The sequence below is a fragment of the Daphnia pulex genome, chromosome 10, assembly GCF_021134715.1.
Source record: "Daphnia pulex isolate KAP4 chromosome 10, ASM2113471v1".
Classification (NCBI taxonomy): domain Eukaryota; kingdom Metazoa; phylum Arthropoda; class Branchiopoda; order Diplostraca; family Daphniidae; genus Daphnia; species Daphnia pulex.
The window spans coordinates 11,812,598-11,831,321 of NC_060026.1; the positions used below are offsets into that span (position 1 = coordinate 11,812,598).

Below are 18,724 nucleotides of genomic sequence, written 5' to 3' on the forward strand. Positions count from 1 at the left end.
GCCATAAAAAAACGAGAAAAAGAAGAAAAAAAGTGGAGAACTTTAATGTCAAATTTTTTGTTTCGTTCGTTCCACAGACACACAGTGTGTGTGTGTGTGTATATGCGCCGTGAACAGCGTCTACCTTGGCAACGAGAAAATTTATAGACTCGCGAGAGAGGAGGAAAAAAGATAGCTCCGGGCGTTACACTCGCGGGAACGTGATGATGCAATCCAGCAAAAAATCAAAAAAATTTGTGAAAAAACAAAAGAATATCACCAGTTTACCACAACCATAAGTTGTTATACACTGATTATGAATAAACAATTTCCTGGTGCATATTTGATTTCACGCTCACGTATAGACCTATTGTTGTTTGAAAGCTTGACTTTAACGACCGCAAACACCTCCCTTTTGATTTTTCTCTTGCCAAACGTGTAAAAAACAAAAACGAAGTGCGTCATCCATTGAAAATGACTGAATTTTCTCCGGCGGATGCATGTGTACGGTTTCCTGTGCGGTTCTCTTTTATTTTTTTAAAAAATAAGACAAACGAATAGAATTTTATTTCCTACTTTTTTGTTAAACCACTTCAAAAAGTCCATAACTGAAGAAGAGAAAGATGGATCGGATGTTTATCGCATTCCTATGACCCCGTCAACGCGAACTGCGTTTCATTTTTCTTCTTTTTCAAAGAAAAATCTAAAAAAAACATTTCCAATAAATCGTTGGGTAGGAATCCAACAGATGGCATTGAAACTCGCCATGTTTTTAATGCGCAATTTTCTTGGCATTGGCAATCGAAAATGATCGCCAGTGGGGGGGAAACAACAAAAAAGAAATGGAAGAAAGGGAATGATCAAAAGAATGTCAGTAGCGTTCAAATCAGAAAAGGCTTGAGGCGCACGCACCAACTCGCGCTGAGTCATCACCCGCAAACGCATTCTTCCCCGTCGACCGGAATTTAAAATGTAAAACATTTCTGTATTGAGAAATAATGCTCCGAGCGTTCGCATTGCCTCACTCTGTGGCATCCGCGCACCCAGCAAATCAACTTTGACGTTTACAACACACACGTACACAAAAGAGTGTCAAAAAACACCCCACAAAATCGGATGGAGGGAAAAGAATCATGATCAACCGCAACAACAACAAGTTGTTGCGGTTCCAACCCCCCATGAAAATGCTAATTAGAAAAAAGAAGATTGTGTTTTTAAACATGATGGGCAATTAATATAACGGGCGATCGAGGCACAGACGCACTTAAAACATTTGTAAATTGTTTAGTTTGGTTTTTTTAGAACCACAAACCTCCGTCGTCATCCTCATCACGGGATGAATTTGGGCGGTTCGAGTGGTGACGACTACGACCTTTGTTATTGGCGCTGGCAGCAACGGGTTGGTCATCGCGAATTTCACCTTCTTCCTCCGACTCGCTGACTTGCAAATCGTCGCGAATGTCCTCGTCTTTACTGGGCCCGCACGAAAAGAATTCCGCTTCCGGATCGTAATTGGCGTCCACGTCCACCACGTCCATGGCGACCTCTTCCAACTCTTCGTCGTCGTCATCCTCGTCTTCGTCCTCCTCTTTTTCACTGGCCGAGTACTGAAGGTCGTCCAGCACGTCGGTTGCCTTCCGCTTAGATCCGCGTGGAGACGAGAAACTGACCCGCGGAGAATTTCCCTTTGGAGTCGGTGACCTGTTGATAAAAATGACATTAATTGATGACAAATAATTCCGGATGAGAAAATATGATACCCTTTGTTTTTGGCTGGACGGCCTCGCTTGCCCTTGGGTTTCACTGCGCCGGAAGGCCCAGGTTGAGCGAAATTATTCGAGGCCGATTTCCTGCTTTTCTTAGTCGGCCGGACAGGCGATTCGGCTTCGGGATCCCATTCGTCCTCACCGGGACGATCTGGCGTTTCCATCATGTCCATCGACTCCATCATGTACTCATCCTCGTAACCTTCTTCACCCACGTCGAGGAAATCGTTTTCGGCTTGCTCCATGGCCTTCTTCTGAGCAATGCGGATATTACTCTCCAATTGAGTCAGGTGGTCGTCGTACTGCGACGTAATAAAATAGAAAGGGAAAATTAGCATTTCTTGAAAAGAACCAAAATGGATGACATTACCTCTTCGAGAGTATCTCGACAAATACGTCCAAGGGCACGGGCCTTCTCTGTAAACTGCGACTCCTCTCCGTTGTAGGCGATGCTGTTCTCCAGGATCAGGTCGACGTCGTAGAGGAACTCTTCGCGGTTGTGGTACTTGTGCGCTTTGACTTTCTTGGCCACCGTTTCCAAATCCATCGGATTTTTGACGATGGTGTAGTAATCTTTGACGAATTTCTTGTTGACGGGCTTGAGGAACGGCCAGGCCTCTGGCAGAGGCTTCAACTTTCCGTTGATGATGTTGTCGAGGACGTAGGAAAAGGCCACCTGATCGTCGTCATCCAGCAACGGATTGATGGCCTTTTCCAGCCTCATGAACCTCTCTTCCTTCTGGGAAAGCCTTTCGATGCAGAGATCCAGCATCCGCTTGGCAGCTGTGGTCAAAATGCTTTTATCTCCATTATACAACGTGGAATTCTCCAGGATGAGGTTGACGTCGGACAGGAAATCCTCACGGCTCTGGTATCGTTTTTGCCGGATGTTTTCCCGGATCGTCTGAAGGTCCATAGGTCGAGTAACGATCCGGTAATAATCCGGCACTGTTTTGCTGCTCACCGGGAACAGGAAAGGCTGGACATCGGGTAATTCCCTCATCTCATTGAGGATTTCCTCCAACATGGTGGAAAGTGTCACGACAGGGTCAGTCCTTCGTCGATTGGCCGTCTTAGTTGTATGTCTGCTCAGGTAGTCGCAATGCGTCACTGTACCTGCTCGCCTTCTCTTTCGACCCGACATGGCTTCCTTGGGCACTGTGAACAATCAAAAATCAATGTCAGGTAATCCCCCCCAAATATAAAATCAATAATAAACAAACCTTTAAGAACTAGCGAACGTCGCTTGATTTCCTCGGCGTGTTTGACCAGCTTGCCGGACAATTTCACTTTGGTACCGTCGACATTGACCAATTCTTCATCTTCGCTAAAGATTTGCTTTTCAATTTCCTCCTCTTGATCCTCCGTCATGGCCACAACCATCGGTGGCAACGGGGTGGTGTTTTGATAGAGCGGGCAAGCTTTATTGGTCCTCATGTGACCCACCTATCGATACATTAGCATAATTAATAAACAGAAACAAGGCCGTTAATTACAAGGAAAGTTACCTGTCCGCAGGCACCGCATTTCATTTTCAAATCGGGCTTCATCTTGACTTTACGACGGCGATTGTTAACGATGCCTAATTTCTCTTTTTCTTGATTGCGTTTGAGTCGTCTGAGTTGCTCCTGGATTCGACGTTTCTCACGTTTCATTTCCTCCTTTTGGTGCTCGTCGGGCGTGGCAAACTGTTTGATGAAGGCGTCATCTTTGGTCGTTCGTATTCGGACGTAAGTGTCGATGATGGCCGGTTTGCGAACCAATTCAACGCGGGTGTAGTCTTTGCCCTCGGCGTTTTTGAAGGTCCGGAAAATTTTGAGCACTCGACCGGCCTGTCCGGCTCCTGCCAGCGGCGGTTGAGATGAACTGTCTTCTTCGTCCAGTCCTACACGGCTCTTATCTTTCTTCATGGAGCCCGATCCTTCGCCGAGGATCATCTTTTGCAATTCACGACGCTCCTGTTCTTCCCGCTCTCGGCTCAACTGGCTGGACGTCTTTTTATTGGCCAGCATGTTTTCAATGTTTTTACCCATTTCTTCGATATCAGAAATGTCTTCCTCCTCTTCGCTTTCGCCTTCGTCGGTGGACAAAACTTCGTTCGAGGCCAGGACTCGGTTTTGAAGATCAAAAATGCGTTGACACTCCTCCTTGTATCGCTCCTGATGCTCGGCAATGGAGAAGCGATTACCACGGGAGAATTTGTCCATGCCTTCCTCGCCGGCCTTGGCCTTTTCGGTGGAAAGTGTTCGGACGACGTCAATAACTTCCCAGCGGGAGAGTTTCTTGATTTCCTCCTCAGGTACGCCGTGTTTCCTCAAAATTGCTTTTGCGTTGTTGAGTGACAATCGACGCAAATCGGCGTCGGTGCCCGTCACAATACGTTTAGGTTGAGATTCCAGCTCTTCCTTGTTGATGGTCGGTTTGTTGGGAACGCGGACGTAGGAGAAACCTTCGCCACAACCGGTAGGATCTGCCGGACCTGTTAATTGCAGGAGACATTTGTTTTTCATGGCCTGGACGTAGGCGCGGGTGGTGTTCCATGGGGCTACTTTGACTTCGTCGTCCATTTTCAGTTGCTGGTCTTCGTCGTCATCCTGCTCAGGTGCGAAAAGGAATTTCTCACCGTAACCGGCGTCTTTCAAACGCTGTTCGGCCGCGATCATACTGAAATAGGCGCAACATTGCTCCGGCGACACTAACGCTCGAAGCTCTTCTTCCGAAGGTAACCGGAAATCCGGCCGCAATACCCACCTGTTGAATTTGTCGGTAACCAAAAATGAGCAATTTGGACATCCGTTGGAGTATGAATTATTATACTACGAAATACCAATTGGAGTCGACTCCTGTTCGCTTAAAGTCCGCGCATAGTTTCAACCGTTTGCGGATACTGCTTTCGGAATGTGCTGGGAAAGCTCGTTTAATGTCATCCATGCGGATACGACGTGGAGTGTCGGGGCTCTTCCAAAACAGTCGGTAGATAAAGACCTGAATTAAAATAAACATTTTGTTTGGATGTTTCATAGAAGACTATTAGAATGACTTTAGTTGAATACTTGTAGGAAATCGCGGGTAAAGTTGTTGGCTCTTTTAGAATTCGGACCGGGCACTTCGTACAGTGGACATTCCTGACCGACAGTGTAGAATGCATCGACTTCACGGACATGGTACGTTGTCCGCGTTCGAATTACTAGGAAATCCGTCGACGGCAATTGATGTTCGTAGATTGGTGCACGGTACATGTTGTTTTCAATAGCCTGGATGGACTGGCCCGGATGGAGGGTACCCAAAAACGGTGAGGTGTGAGCGTAAGCTGTTTCACCGTATTTGTATTGAGGCGGCCCTGTGTCTTTGACAGCCCTGTGAAATAAATTAAATTTAAGTCTCTCGATCAAATTCCGTTTTAAAAATGAAAACTCACTTCCGTTTGTAATAATTTTTCAGCCTGGAGGACATGCCCACTTGACTGATTAACGGCGGGTGTTCTTCGCAGTATTCCAGGAGAATGAGATCACCATCTTTACCGCTGAGATCATCCGGTGTTCGCATGAAAAAGATATCACCACCACCGGCAGCCATTCGCTCGAGTTCACGCTGTTTGGCCATTTTTCTGATGTGGCGTAGGAGCGGGTGGACAGGATGAGGGCCAGGTGTCGATAACGGTCCATGGGAGTAGCGTTTGAGCGGTGGTCGATGGAAACTGCGCAGTTTCATTATCGACAGGTGCGTGGGAATGAAAGGTGCCTGGAGTTCCACCACGGGCGTTGAATGTTGAATGATATTTCCACCCGTGCTGACTGTAATATTCCATAAATTCCAATTAATTAAGTTTTTAAAATTTAGTTGTGATGGATTAATTTACCTTTGATAGCCGCCTCGGTCGCTTTGGCTGCATAATATTCGTCATTGGAGATATTGTAAGGATCTTTATCGTTATTTTCCGACGGTGGAGGAGGTGAATCGTCTTCCAATACGTTAATGACACCGGCTTTTCCCAAGAGTAACTTGGATTTTCGGACGTGAGGATGAGGAATCTTGACTTTGACAGGCTGTTGAACGTATGCTTGTTTTGTGGCAGGATCAATGTCATCAGGAATGGTCAAAATGACGTTTTCATCGTTAGTGTCTAGTGTCAATATCTTGGGTTTGGGCATCTCCTTCATGTTTTCGCTGTCCCAGATGATGTCATCTTCCCACTGGCCAAACACCAACTCGTCGTTTTCGACTGGGAAAATCGAATGCCAAACGTCGTCGGCTGCCTCTTCGACGGCTGCAGCAGCAGCAGCCGCAGCGGCGGCGGCAGCGGCTGCTGCGGCCGCTCCTCCGGGTTTGTTTGCAGCCGATTTTGCGCCACCTTTAGCTCCAGGAGTTGCTGCTTTACCGGTGGCTGGAGTGGCAGCAGGGGTGGCTTTCTGTGTAGCCAAGCGATTGGTAGCCGTCGGGAGCCATCCTGAGGCTAAGCCACCTTTTGCATTCAATTTTTGCATTACTTTGTGCTTGATATCGTCGCCATTCCAGACCACGTCGTCTTCCCAATTTAACTGCGTGATCATGTGAAAGGCCTCGTCTGGAAATTTGAACCCGGGCAGGTCTTTGCCATCTTCGTCAACATTATTAGGATCTTTCCGTTTCACTTTGAAACCGTAATCAAACTCTTCTCCTATAAAAAGCAAGGAAACGTTAATCAAGTTCAAATAAATAATTAATTAATTGTTATACCTGATTCTGGAACTCCAAGGATGTCATACCAAAGCTGAGCCGGCCCAAACCTCCAATCCGCTACATTGGGTCCTTTGTCATCATCAGAGTTCTTGATATTATTGAGAGCATTAGGATCTTCTAGAGGCTTTAAGAAACGTTCTTCGTCATCTGGTCTGCATTTTTCCGGAGGAGGAGGTGGGCCGAATTTGAAAGTGATTTCTACATGTTCAATTTCCTCTTCAACATAGTCTTCTGAATCTGGAGATTTCTTCTTCTTTCTCTTCTTCTTTACACCTCTCCAGATTTGAGGAAGACTACTGGGTTTTCCAGGCCCAAAGAGTCTGGAAAAGCACAAGACTTTGTCAGGCCGAAAGTCTGGGAATAGCTCTCTCACATCTATGTTAGCGTATTTGGAAGGAAGCATGGCTGCCAAAGGCGTTTCCAATCGTTTCTTTGCCTCACTTGCCGAAAGGCTCTTGGATGTTGGTGTAGGTGGTGGTGGCATGAGGATTGAGTCATCAAGATATGGTCCTCCTTCGTCTTCTGCCAGTTCGTTGATGTCAGAATAGTCTTCAGCAGTTGGAGATTTTGCTCCATCATCTTCAGAATCTGTACTTTGATCTTTGCTTACAGAATCGTCTTCTCTAATGACATTTTGAAGTATTGACATCAAGCCAAATCGTCCAAGGGTGCCCAGCTGACGTTTAGATTCCTCATCAAGGATATCTGCTTCAAGTTTACCCTCTTTGTCAATATTACCAAAGAGGAACCCAGTAAGGTTTAATCCTGATGTTCTTCTACCTCCTCCACCTCCGTCTTCTTGAGATGATTGCGAATCGTCATCATTATTATCGGGGCTATTACTCAAATCTCCATCATCATCACTACTGTGATTTTCGTTTTCTTCATCACTGCTTGGCATTTTGGATGTTTTAAAATCCTAGCTTTAGAAGAATCACGCAATCATAACAAACACAAATTTAGTTTTACTTTTTTTCGGTCATCAAATCAACACAAACAGGCTGACGGGAAGCCGAAAATTGTCTTGATGGTAAATATGAACAGCGTTGCCAGGTTTAGTTTCAACTCAATTTCAACTTGATTATTTTATTTAAGAATTGTTAAATGACTAAATAATTCCAGAAAAGATCATTGAATTGTTTACATAAATAATTAAGAGAAATAACTGGCCAAACTACGTGACAAGATTCCGTGTGAATTCAGATGACGTCATTCCATAGAGAAATATGTAGGTTATACGGCCCAGTCGAGTTGGCAACTATCCATCAAACTTTCCATTTTTGGTTTCATCCAGATTTTTTTACCCTTTACAACTGAATTCATTTTATGCATTTTCGGGAATTCATTCATTTCGCAATATCGATGAGATGAGATAATTACATAATTCTTGATTACATCAATCGGGTTCATATAGGGTCATTAGGGTCGAAGTACACCCCAATGGGGATTCCTCCCCCTATTTGATAATCTTCTAACATAAAAAAAGTAAAAGGCGCCAAAAGGGCGGCATTTTCCTATCCCCGTCACGTGAAAATGCCTAAGGCACTTGTAAAATCCGTTACTAACGGATTTTTGGATTGGTCCTTAGAAAAATCGAAGTCCCAGTAGATTGGCGAAGGCCTTTCATATAAGCTAACTGAAGTGAATTGATCACAGGTGGCGTTGCACAAAACTACATTCAATTTTAATTAAAAACTGCAAATAACTGAAAAATTACATTTGTAAAATTCTCTTGAAAATAGCACATTATTATTAAGGCAGAGAAATGGTCAATTAAGGTTCAAGAAGTGAAGAAATGATATTGTAAATTATGATCAATTCCGACCTAGCGGTCATGACTGGAAACTTGATTAAATGCGCAATCTCAATCGAGTTGACAGGCCTTTGAATTGTGGCCGTAACCAAGGCACCTTAGAGGGCACCACTGAATTGTTAAAAGACCGAAGGTAGAAACTCAGAGACCAGACTCGTACTCTTCCCTTTCGTGCTCGAAGTCTCAACACGTGCACAATCTGCCCGGCTCTCCCATCGTTTCTGCTTGTTGAAAAAAACCACTGAAAATGTCTGGTAAAACCGCTGATCCTCTGTCCTTTGCCAAGGACTTTATCGCTGGTGGTGTTTCGGCTGCCGTTTCCAAGACGGCCGTCGCCCCAATTGAACGAGTTAAGCTGCTCCTTCAGGTTCAACATGCCTCCAAACAGATCACGGCCGACAAGCAGTACAAGGGTAAGATGGCTGAATCCCCTCCCCCCCCCCTTCTCTAGTTACTTAATCGGGAGAGATATTCTACCGTTGGTTCCGAACCGGCTCACGCCGGCACGGCGCCATGTTGGATCACAAAAAATCCTTAAGTTTTTCTCGCAAAGTTTAAAAGATATTTTTACATTGTTCTTGTATGCTCAGCTAGTATGTTCGTTCGCCTCATGGGCTTTTGATCATGTAAACCAGTTTTTGCTAGTTCTGGAATTGAATGTGTGTGACTTGAAAAGATAAGATTTTGGATTGTGAAAGTAACCATATATGAGTTTTACATGAGACTCATAATTGGGTCAACACCTAGTATCTATATCTTGTGTGAACTGGGTTTTTACAATAATTTATGTTTCTTTTTCCAGGTATTGTGGATGCCTTTGTCCGTATCCCCAAAGAACAGGGCATGACAGCCTTCTGGCGTGGTAACCTTGCCAATGTTATCCGTTACTTCCCCACTCAGGCCCTCAACTTTGCCTTCAAGGATGTCTACAAGAACATCTTCATGAAGGGAGTTGACAAGAAGACCCAGTTCTGGGCCTGGTTTGCCGCTAACTTGGCATCTGGTGGTGCTGCAGGAGCTACCTCTCTTTGCTTCGTCTACCCCTTGGACTTCGCCCGTACCCGGTATTATACAGAATCATACGTAAAAACTAAAAGTACAAAATATGCTAACTAATTGCTTTATTGACTAGTTTGGGTGCTGATGTCGGCAAAGGAGCTGCCGAGCGCGAGTACAGTGGTTTGGTTAACTGCCTAACCAAGACCGTCAAGACTGACGGTATTGTTGGTCTGTACCGTGGATTCAACGTCTCCGTGCAGGGCATCATCATCTACCGTGCTGCCTACTTCGGTCTCTACGATTCTGCCAGTGGCATGTTGCCCGACCCCAAGAAAACTCCACTCTTGATCAAGTGGATGATCGCCCAGGTTGTGACCACCGCTTCCGGTATCATCTCTTACCCCTTCGACACTGTCCGTCGTCGTATGATGATGCAGTCTGGACGTGCTAAGGCCGACATCATGTACAAGAACACCATCGACTGCTGGGCCAAGATCTACAAAGCTGAGGGAGGCAAAGCTTTCTTCAAGGGAGCTCTTTCCAACGTCCTCCGAGGCACTGGCGGTGCTCTCGTGCTCGTCTTTTACGATGAGGTCAAGGCCCTGCTTGGTTAAACACATCAACTCTTGGCTTGTTCATTTTTTTTTTTCGTAGACAAAACTTCCCTAACATCTGTGCAAAATATTCCCATAAAGGAATACGGAATACGAGACCCAATTAGAATGTTATCAAGCTCTGTAATAAGTAAAAAAGAAGAATTCCATCAGCTGTGTCCATTACACGATCGTTGACATCCACCTCAGCATTTGCGAATCTATTTTTCATTTCCTGACTCAAATTTGTTTGTGAAACATAATGAATGGGGAAAAAAAGTACAACTAAAATATAAGGTTCACTGCCCTGCTCTGTTGAATATGTGCAACCCAAGGGCTGGTTAACCGAGATTTTTAACGAATGGCGGCCTTGTAAGACCGGAAAACGTTATAAAAATCAATACAATAGGCAAGAATTAGTGTACATATTTGTTTGGTATCGTGTCTTTTTCTGGTCTTATTCCAAATTTTCTATCCATATGAAAAGTGAGTGACCACACGCCGAATTGGTGTTTGGCAGGTGAACAAAATGGGGTTTTATTCTTAGGTTTGACCGATTCTGCACTTTTTCGAGCTGAGCTTCTCGTTTTTACAGTCTCGGAATAACACGGTAGGGGCATGTGATTATTTTAGTTTCTATTTTTAAATTTGTTTGGAAGGAGCTGCACTCCCTCTGACGTCTTGGGAGTTTGTCGGAGTCGAAGACATTCGACATTTTGGCTTCACACGGTCCATCTTGAATGGAAAAGATGAGGGCCCGAATATCTCCAGCCGAGTTACATTTAGCCGTAAGAATTCAGTCAGAGTGTGTGTGTGTGTATTCAGTTAGAGCGACCACATATTTTATTATCTATCTGATTTTATTTTCTAGGTCAGAGTCGGACAGGTCGAGCACGTCAAAAGTCTTTTTTCATCGGGAGCCGATCCCAACGCCATCTATAGAGGGATGACCCTTTTAGGAATGGCCATATCCTCTCAAGACAAAGCTCTTGTCCAAGTGATTTTAAGCGCAGGCGCGGACGTTTGGTGAGTTCGATTTTTATTCTTTCCTTTTTTTCTTTCCTTTTTTGCAATGGTGTCAAGTATTTATGCAAGTCAGCGAACACTTACTCCGTCTGCATCGATTTTGGATTAGTACAGTCTCCCGAGCCATGGCTCCAATGGCCGGCTCGAACCACCCCTCTACACCGCGTGCAGGTTAGTTTTTTTGCGACAAGGTGCACGAGTACTAAAAAAGTTTCCACATTGATTTCACAATTGGGAAGCTTGACATTGTGACATGCACAGGCTGAAAGACGACGAATTGGCAGAGCTTCTCATAAGATCGGGAGCGAATTTGAACTCGACCGACTTCTATGGGCACACCCCGCTATGGTATATATACTACGCCATTGGCCAGCCAAATTACCGACTTGCATGTTACCTCTGATTTTTGTTTTCTCTATATGCACGTCATTTTGTAGGGTGGCCACAAAAGGACAAAGGCCATTGCTCGTCGCCAAGTTGTTGGCTGCTGGATCGCGCGTCGGCTCCGTCGACGACTATCCGTGGAGCCAATGTCCTTTATATCTGGCGGTAAATTAAATTCATTAATTGATTGAACTAATTTTTATTTTATAAATTTTATTATTATTTTTTTTCCAAAAAAATAGACGAAATATCTTGGATATAGAGGGCGGCATCAGTTGGCCATGTTCCTGATGGCTGCCGGTGCCGATCCAACGCGAATGGATTCCAAGGGGAGAAGTGCCATTTATTGGAGTTTGAGAAATCGAGATCACGACCTGTTTGCTTTCATGATTGATTCGTTTAATCCTCGTTGTTGGGATTCCATGCTTCAGAAACGGGTGGAAGAATTAATTGGGGAATTGCCGGAAACTCATTTGAAGACACTTCAGAATCAGTTGTATAATCCGCCAAGTTTGGCCAAGCAATGTCGACTGGTGATTCGATTGCATTTGCTACAAAAATTCAACTACCGTTCGCTGTTCCTACTCGTTCCTCGGCTTCCACTTCCGGTTCTTATTCAACGATTTCTACTTGTAATTAATTACAATTAATGATTAATATGTGGGATTTTAATTTGTTATTTTTGAATATAATTTCAGTTGGATCAAGAACTGCCCGACGAAGAAACAACACCTTGCTACATGAAAGACATAAGTATCAAAACTTAGACGAGCAAATATTAGTGATTTTTAGAGAAAAATCCAATTCCAAGTGTCGAGATGTAATGCAATATTTTGTACGAACACTGCCAATGAAATACAAAATTTACAATATTAATGGAATGGAATTTATAACTAAATATCTGAACGTTATCGAAACTTTCACAAGATTTTATTCTGCAAATTCAAGTGAAAAAATGTATTGTGCTGTAAGTTCTTTTCGGTAAGAAGTAACAAATAAGCATTTCTCAAGACAAAAAATTTAACTGCTGGTTAATGCAGTCCGGAATTGCGTCAGTCTGAGTAAGCGGAGTCATACAGGTTAAAATTCATTAGGAATTTAAATTTGACTCGATTTTTATTTTATTAACGAATTCATTTTCACTGCCAGAAAAGAAAGAAAGTACGTAGAAGTACAGTATTTTTAAAATTTTCCGTTGCATTCTACTTTAATTTTATAAGTTGATAATCAACATTACTTTATTTTTATTTTCGACGTCTAAATTTTTTACAGATGGAAATATTCAAAATGCACGCATCTGCTGAAAACCAACAAAAAATGAAACACTTCGTCTTTTGTAACATTAAACATTTTTAAAAGTAAAAGGCGGTCAAAGGAAACAGTGAAAATTTCTTCAGACCAAGTAGATATAGGGCAATGTATTCTTAACATTTTCGTGTTTAACAAGTTTGTGATTTTAAATTGCAACAGGCGACAAATTTGAAAAAGAAATTCTTTCTTGATTTTCTTTGGTAAATCTGGCAATCAAAACGGGTTTTTCGTAACAAATTGCCTTATTTTGGGAAATAGACATGCAAATTTCTGTGATTATTATCATTACAGCTCCAATTAAATACAAATTTTTGTAGAGAAATTCCCAGCCCTTAATGAATTACATTCGAATAAGTTTATTCCTTCCATTTTCTTACTTTTTTACGTTATCCAATTCAACAATTCATTTTATTCCAACTGTCTGCTGATTATTGTCGTGAGCATTTTTTAAATGATCAATACAAAATCTCAAAGGGACGCCACAATGTTCTCTTCCAACATGAAACCTGTAAAATGACTGAAGTGGTTTTCTCTGTCTTCGAGCAGATATACATCGTTTGACGAGGCATAAATCTGCAACCAGACTTTATCGCCATTATCCAAGTTCAACGTCGACTGGAATGACAACGGGCCCCGCTTATTACTATGATAATAGGAACTCCCCTCTTCAGTAAAATCCCCTCCGATACGAACAACCCCGTTCAAAAAAAGCCCAATGTACATGAAAACTTGATTTTTATGTAAATGTGAATACTCTGCTATTCCCGAAAACGAAAAGAAATAAGTTCCCGGTCGCGGTGCTGTGAACTCCCCGGATGTCAAATTCATGGCATTTCCTTCGTTTACCCTCGCGAAGTGGAACGGAATCGGAGTGTATTTTGTGTTAAATGAAGAATTTCTCTGGACGTAGAAATGGACGGGGTCTGATTTGACGTCGGCGTATCCAATCCGTTTCTCGAAACCTGATTAAAAATTAGTTCCATAAAACAAGTAGTAGTTAATGAATGAATAGTAAAATTAAGTACTCTATAGACTCTATACTCTATACCGTTTTCATTGGGCCGTCTGTTGAAATCACAGTAGAGACTTTCGATGCTTTTACTTCCCTTTACAGCAAAAATTCCATTCAGGGTGTGTCCCATTCTCCATAAGTCTTCACACGACTTGGGCATTCCCTCATTTTTTGCCTTTCCTTCACACTCTATTTTTCCCAGCGTGTGCTGAAGGGATCCTTTTAAGGTGCCGCCAAAATTTAGACGATTAAGAATTTGTTGATAATTCACCAATCTTCCTATACCAATAAATATATTTGTATAAAAGCAGACAGAAATACTTGGTCACATAAAAAAAACTTTTATTTTGTAAATTATATTTACCTGTGTCTTGTGTTCGACTAGAGTCACAGTTTGTCAACCAGTCTGAAAATGTTTGCTTTCCATCGCTCTTCTTGCTTTTAGTATTGTACCAAGAGTACTCAACACCACCGACATTTAACGGCGCATTATTGCAATTGATCTATATAAGTGCCATGCATTAGCGCATTCAATAACAAATTCATAAATTATTCAAAACAGTTGCAATATTCGAGAAAAAAATATTCAGATTCAAAACGTCATGTCTCATGTGCTAAAAGAAAATAACGTACCAAAATCCTTTGACTGCAATTATTGGACAATCCGATCAAAGATTCAATTTGCCTATCTGTTGCGTAATAATTGATTTTCCTGGAATAACATCCAGGCTCGGCGCATTTTCCGACATCTATTTTCGATTCACTGTCGTGTCCAATCAACGTTTTGCCTAATATAAAAAAAAAAATTAAATCAAGTAATACTTAATGTTTTATCTTTAATACTATGGGCTTACCTGATTTCATATCACAAAAGACATGGATAGCATCATCGCCGACTCCTTGGCCGTCAGGATCAATCCAATACATGCCGGACTCCAACAGCGGATTTGATGAGCGAAGCTCTTGACATGTCCTAAAGATGGCGTTTCGTTTATAATTTTGATTCAATTCAACACTCATCGTAAACTTCTTGGTTGAAGAACTCTGGTCTTTCTCTCTTTCCTTCAATATCAAGGCAGCGATTTGCGATTCTTGTTGTTCCACTTTGGCCTCTAGTCGAGCCACTTTAGTTTCTAAAGTCACAACTTTAGCCTCCAAAGCTTCTTTGACATTCACCTTGAAAATATTACAGAATACAATTGTTACGAACGATTGTAAGAGGTTATTATAATAAAGTGGAAATCCTACTCACGAAATTTTTTTCAAACTGCAAAAATCTGCCTTCCAAATCCGTTCCAGCCGTCAAACAGATGTAATAAGCCAAAAGAAAAAAACACACTTGAATAACTGCTGAATAATAAGCCATTCTTTCCTACTCTCATCCGAGCACGGTCAATTCTCGACTAATATAGAAAAGAGTTGCCTGACTTGAACTAAGGTTGACTTCCTCTTGGTTTTCCCCAGAGATAAAAGAGTAACATGAAACGCTGAACCAGTGATAATGATATTACAAGCAAATAAATTTCCGGGAATTTCACTATTAGCTACATTTTCAAATATTTTCCTATTTTTTAAATCCAGTATTTTTTTTTTTTCATTCTTACTTTTTGCTCTTTTTGCTTTTTGCTCATTTTGCTACATCGCTTATTTGATGTAGTTTTAACAATCCCATGCAGACATAAATTCGATTTTATTATTATTTTTTTCAAATAAATAGACGAAATATCTTGGATATAGAGGGCGGCATCAGTTGGCCATGTTCCTGATGGCTGCCGGTGCCGATCCAACGCGAATGGATTCCAAGGGGAGAAGTGCCATTTATTGGAGTTTGAGAAATCGAGATCACGACCTGTTTGCTTTCATGATTGATTCGTTTAATCCTCGTTGTTGGGATTCCATGCTTCAGAAACGGGTGGAAGAATTAATTGGGGAACTGCCGGAAACTCATTTGAAGACGCTTCAGAATCAGTTGTATAATCCGCCGAGTTTGACCAAGCTTGGCGGGTTGGCATACTTTTCGGGTTGTTAGATGTTGCTCTACTAATTGAGGTACAAGACATTTGACTCGCCTAAATATTTTATTTCGTTAATTTTTATTACATCATTTTGCAGAGCTAAAAAAAAACGAAATCAGAAAACAGTATTCTAACATTTATTTTTTTTATTATCCGCTGTATATTAATTCATTTTATGTCTGACAATCAAATTTTTTTTTAATTTCCAAAAAATATGGGAAAAAAATCCCATCCTCAGCTGAAATCCCGCGAAAAGCAAATAATTCGTAATTTATATTTTGCCAAAATAAGTTAAAAGAAATTGTGAAAACATTTGGCTCAAATAAAGGAGAAAGTGAAAAATATAATCTCGTTTTATGTTTTAATTTTTTGTCGTTGTTATAAATGTATTTAAAAAATCTATTTGGATAAATATACACAGTAAAATATTTCAAAGAAATTCCCGTCCGTTAATGAATTAGAATTGGAGGAATTATCTACCAATCCCTCTTCTAAATAAACTCGAAAGAAAAATGTCTGGTTCGACGATCGTTTTGCGTATTTTGAATGTTCAACACCAAATCTCAAAGGGACGCGACAATTTCCTCCTCCAACATGAAACCCGTGAAATGAGTGAAGGGGTTAACGTTGTCAAACAAATACACCCCCGGTGACATGCCATATATCTGCACCCAGAGTTGATCGCCTGTTTTCAAGTTCAGCGTCGACTGAAGGGTCAACGGACTCCATTGACCAGCGACGGTGTTTGACTCACTTAAGTAACCTATCTCGACAAATTTGTTGTTCAAATAAAAATCAACTTCTAATAATAGAACAGTTGATGATGAAGATGGAAATCGCGCATGCCCCGCAAATGAGAAGAAATAAATTCCATTGCACGGTGCCGTGAATATCCCTGATGTCAAATTCATGGCATTGCCCTCGTTCACCCGCGCCAAATCGAACGGAATCGGAATTCCAGTTGAGTTAAAGGAAGAATTTCTATGGACGTAGAAATGGACGGGCGCTGATTTGACGTCGGCGTATCCAATCCATTTCTGAAAACCTTTTCCCCAATTATATAATTAATGTTAATAATTGAATTGAATTGAATAATTCGTAAAAATAAACATTACCGTCATTGCCAGGGAGTTTAGTGAAATCACAGTAAACAGATTCCATCATCGCCGATCCCATGACGGAATAAAATCCATTGAGGGTGTGGCCGACTAACCAAAGATCCTCGCAAGACGTGGGCATTCTGGTCAGGGCGACCGTTCCGGTACATTCGAATTTGCCTAGCGTGTGGATGCCTGACGAAGTTTCGAGCTGAGTTCGCCCGAAATTCAGGCGAGTGACCGGCAGAATATTTTTGTTAGTGATGACTCCTGTAGAAGTAGGGATAGAATAGAGATTATTATTCAAAGAAGACTTCGATCATTTTTTTCAGTTCATAATTTCTGAAGATTTTCAAAAGGACAAATTGTTGATGCATTCTCTTATTTATAGATCGTATTATTGATTATATCGCCATAATACTTACCATCATCGACTAATTGCGCGTAAACAGCCGCATCGCAATTGCACTTTGCGTAATTATCGACACAATTTCCGTCAATTCCACACTGACAAGTGTGATTTTCCTCCGTGTTATCTCCAGCCCAAAAGTATTGGGGATTTCCGTCTCTGTCGTTCCACCAGGCGTAGGGGATGGCATTAAACTCGAACGGGGCGTAGTAACAATCGTACTTATAAATAATAATTGTTGTTATTAAATTAAAGTGCAGATTAAAATATCCAATGACAGACTTTAATCGGTTGGTGACATTCAAACGATAATTCGGCCAAAGCTCTAATCTGCCCGATAGATGCGTTGTATTTGATGGATCGTGAATAACATCCGGGATCGGCGCAGTGTCCCACGTTGATGGCAGATTCGCTATCATGTAGAATTGAAGTCGATCCTAACATAATATATTTAGAAATAAAAACTTTTTCCTCGTTTCCATTTAGGGAAAAAAATTAATTAAAATCTGATTATACCTGACGTCATGTCGCAGTAAACGTTGATTGGGTTTTCGCCTACGCCTTGGCCGTCCGGATCGATGGAATACATTCCGGATGGAAGTGACGGATCAATTACGCGGAGTTCCTTGCATGTCCTTGGGGTTCCACTCTTACTACTACCAGTCGATTGAACTGGAATTTTAAGATTATTTGGAACTGATAATGAATCAGCTATTGGAACTGGGCGATTGCTGGTTTTTCGCAGCAGGTAATTTAAAAGTTTTTCCTGCTCTTGTATCTTAAATTCCAGTTGAACATTTTTATCCTCCAATTTTGTTACTTGAAACTTCAAATTATTTCTTATTTCGTTCTGGTATACAAAAAACAAAATGTTACGATTTTTTTTTTTTTTTTTTTTAATGTTGTCAATGCCAAATTGATGCAAGTTGATGAGACTTACATTTAGTTCAAGTTGAGCCTCTAGTTGGGACACCTTTTCTTCAACTTGGACACTTCTGGCCTCTGTCGTCTCTAGTCGCAATTCTAAATCTCGAAATTTTTCTTCCAATGTAAGAGCAGCAGCGGAGCAATTCGTCCAACGGCAACTCATCAAAATTAATAATAAACCTATAAAGGCAATGAAATGTCGAACCATTTTTGCTCTTATTTGCTCCGAATGTCTTCGAACTGCCGTCGACCTCGATCTGTTTCACAATAGGAAGAGCTTCGCAATTGATATCTTGGGAGTAACGATGATTTAAAAATACATTTGGAGCTGTTATCTTTTCGCTGCTTTGATAAACGAGTTTATATATCAACGAACGTTGTGTGCTGGTATGAGACATTTTCTGAATGGATATAATAAAAAATTACATTTGATTACTGTTGTCAAGGTCAATGGCCATCTTTTGTCTTTCAAATGGTGCAATGAATCACACATCACAATTATATAATAGTAATTGATAATTGGCAATTATCATGTCGGAATATTCAGATCACTTATTTAGATAACTGTCGCTGCTTTACACGTGTGCTGCTAGCAGTGCTAGGCTATTTTTATATTCTTGTCCGGTGTAGCCCCAGAAATATTTCAGCTGCGAGCGGGATCGCACTGATGCCGT

At 41.6% G+C, this 18,724-nt stretch overlaps 5 protein-coding genes across 6 annotated transcripts; 2 read left to right on the top strand and 3 right to left on the bottom strand.

Annotated features, from left to right (window-relative positions):
• Nucleotides 1–943: 943 nt before the first annotated feature.
• On the bottom strand, nucleotides 944–7,506 carry LOC124204286 (transcription initiation factor TFIID subunit 1-like). Its single transcript, XM_046601332.1, has 10 exons — nucleotides 6,462–7,506; nucleotides 5,605–6,402; nucleotides 5,164–5,539; nucleotides 4,799–5,102; nucleotides 4,573–4,730; nucleotides 3,254–4,496; nucleotides 2,969–3,191; nucleotides 2,116–2,903; nucleotides 1,740–2,047; nucleotides 944–1,680 (listed from the first exon to the last, which is right to left on the bottom strand). Exons 1-10 carry the CDS (start codon nucleotides 7,363–7,365, stop codon nucleotides 1,278–1,280), a joined length of 5,505 nt encoding a protein of 1,834 aa, XP_046457288.1. The 5' UTR covers nucleotides 7,366–7,506; the 3' UTR covers nucleotides 944–1,277.
• Nucleotides 7,507–8,377: 871 nt separating this feature from the next.
• LOC124204291 (ADP,ATP carrier protein 1-like) lies at nucleotides 8,378–10,073 on the top strand. Its single transcript, XM_046601340.1, has 3 exons — nucleotides 8,378–8,690; nucleotides 9,080–9,341; nucleotides 9,410–10,073. Exons 1-3 carry the CDS (start codon nucleotides 8,525–8,527, stop codon nucleotides 9,888–9,890), a joined length of 909 nt encoding a protein of 302 aa, XP_046457296.1. The 5' UTR covers nucleotides 8,378–8,524; the 3' UTR covers nucleotides 9,891–10,073.
• A 223-nt stretch (nucleotides 10,074–10,296) lies between these two features.
• LOC124204289 (serine/threonine-protein phosphatase 6 regulatory ankyrin repeat subunit C-like) lies at nucleotides 10,297–12,155 on the top strand. Of its 2 annotated transcripts, none has more exons than XM_046601339.1 (7): nucleotides 10,297–10,674; nucleotides 10,741–10,895; nucleotides 11,010–11,066; nucleotides 11,157–11,243; nucleotides 11,333–11,444; nucleotides 11,522–11,911; nucleotides 11,978–12,155. In XM_046601339.1, exons 2-7 carry the CDS (start codon nucleotides 10,816–10,818, stop codon nucleotides 12,044–12,046), a joined length of 795 nt encoding a protein of 264 aa, XP_046457295.1. In that variant the 5' UTR covers nucleotides 10,297–10,674; nucleotides 10,741–10,815; the 3' UTR covers nucleotides 12,047–12,155. The 2 variants fall into 2 exon arrangements, with proteins under 2 accessions (XP_046457295.1, XP_046457294.1); XM_046601338.1 differs by having other exon boundaries at nucleotides 10,297–10,657.
• A 524-nt stretch (nucleotides 12,156–12,679) lies between these two features.
• Nucleotides 12,680–15,012, bottom strand: LOC124204371. Its single transcript, XM_046601423.1, has 6 exons — nucleotides 14,855–15,012; nucleotides 14,457–14,778; nucleotides 14,236–14,390; nucleotides 13,967–14,105; nucleotides 13,639–13,881; nucleotides 12,680–13,552 (listed from the first exon to the last, which is right to left on the bottom strand). The coding sequence occupies exons 1-6, from the start codon at nucleotides 14,966–14,968 to the stop codon at nucleotides 13,059–13,061; spliced, it is 1,467 nt and encodes a 488-aa protein (XP_046457379.1). The 5' UTR covers nucleotides 14,969–15,012; the 3' UTR covers nucleotides 12,680–13,058.
• Nucleotides 15,013–16,012: 1,000 nt separating this feature from the next.
• Nucleotides 16,013–18,285, bottom strand: LOC124204397. The gene is made up of 6 exons (XM_046601453.1): nucleotides 18,064–18,285; nucleotides 17,640–17,973; nucleotides 17,406–17,560; nucleotides 17,140–17,344; nucleotides 16,733–16,984; nucleotides 16,013–16,662 (listed from the first exon to the last, which is right to left on the bottom strand). The coding sequence occupies exons 1-6, from the start codon at nucleotides 18,256–18,258 to the stop codon at nucleotides 16,181–16,183; spliced, it is 1,623 nt and encodes a 540-aa protein (XP_046457409.1). The 5' UTR covers nucleotides 18,259–18,285; the 3' UTR covers nucleotides 16,013–16,180.
• Between the last annotated feature and the right edge of the window lie 439 nt (nucleotides 18,286–18,724).

Coding starts and splice junctions, on each gene's coding strand:
- LOC124204397 (XM_046601453.1), bottom strand. CDS start 18,258: ATGGTTCGACATTTCATTGCCTTTATAGGTTTATTATTAATTTTGATG. Junction 17,974..18,063: donor AGGCTCAACTTGAACTAAAT/GTAAGTCTCATC, acceptor TTTGTATACCAG/AACGAAATAAGAAATAATTT. Junction 16,663..16,732: donor TAAACTCCCTGGCAATGACG/GTAATGTTTATT, acceptor ATTGGGGAAAAG/GTTTTCAGAAATGGATTGGA.
- LOC124204371 (XM_046601423.1), bottom strand. CDS start 14,968: ATGGCTTATTATTCAGCAGTTATTCAAGTGTGTTTTTTTCTTTTGGCT. Junction 13,882..13,966: donor TAGTCGAACACAAGACACAG/GTAAATATAATT, acceptor TTATTGGTATAG/GAAGATTGGTGAATTATCAA. Junction 13,553..13,638: donor CAGACGGCCCAATGAAAACG/GTATAGAGTATA, acceptor ATTTTTAATCAG/GTTTCGAGAAACGGATTGGA.
- LOC124204286 (XM_046601332.1), bottom strand. CDS start 7,365: ATGCCAAGCAGTGATGAAGAAAACGAAAATCACAGTAGTGATGATGAT. Junction 5,540..5,604: donor GACCGAGGCGGCTATCAAAG/GTAAATTAATCC, acceptor GGAATATTACAG/TCAGCACGGGTGGAAATATC. Junction 3,192..3,253: donor AATGCGGTGCCTGCGGACAG/GTAACTTTCCTT, acceptor ATGTATCGATAG/GTGGGTCACATGAGGACCAA.
- LOC124204289 (XM_046601338.1), top strand. CDS start 10,610: ATGGAAAAGATGAGGGCCCGAATATCTCCAGCCGAGTTACATTTAGCC. Junction 11,244..11,332: donor TATGGGCACACCCCGCTATG/GTATATATACTA, acceptor GTCATTTTGTAG/GGTGGCCACAAAAGGACAAA. Junction 11,445..11,521: donor AATGTCCTTTATATCTGGCG/GTAAATTAAATT, acceptor CCAAAAAAATAG/ACGAAATATCTTGGATATAG.
- LOC124204291 (XM_046601340.1), top strand. CDS start 8,525: ATGTCTGGTAAAACCGCTGATCCTCTGTCCTTTGCCAAGGACTTTATC. Junction 8,691..9,079: donor GGCCGACAAGCAGTACAAGG/GTAAGATGGCTG, acceptor TTCTTTTTCCAG/GTATTGTGGATGCCTTTGTC. Junction 9,342..9,409: donor TTGGACTTCGCCCGTACCCG/GTATTATACAGA, acceptor TTTATTGACTAG/TTTGGGTGCTGATGTCGGCA.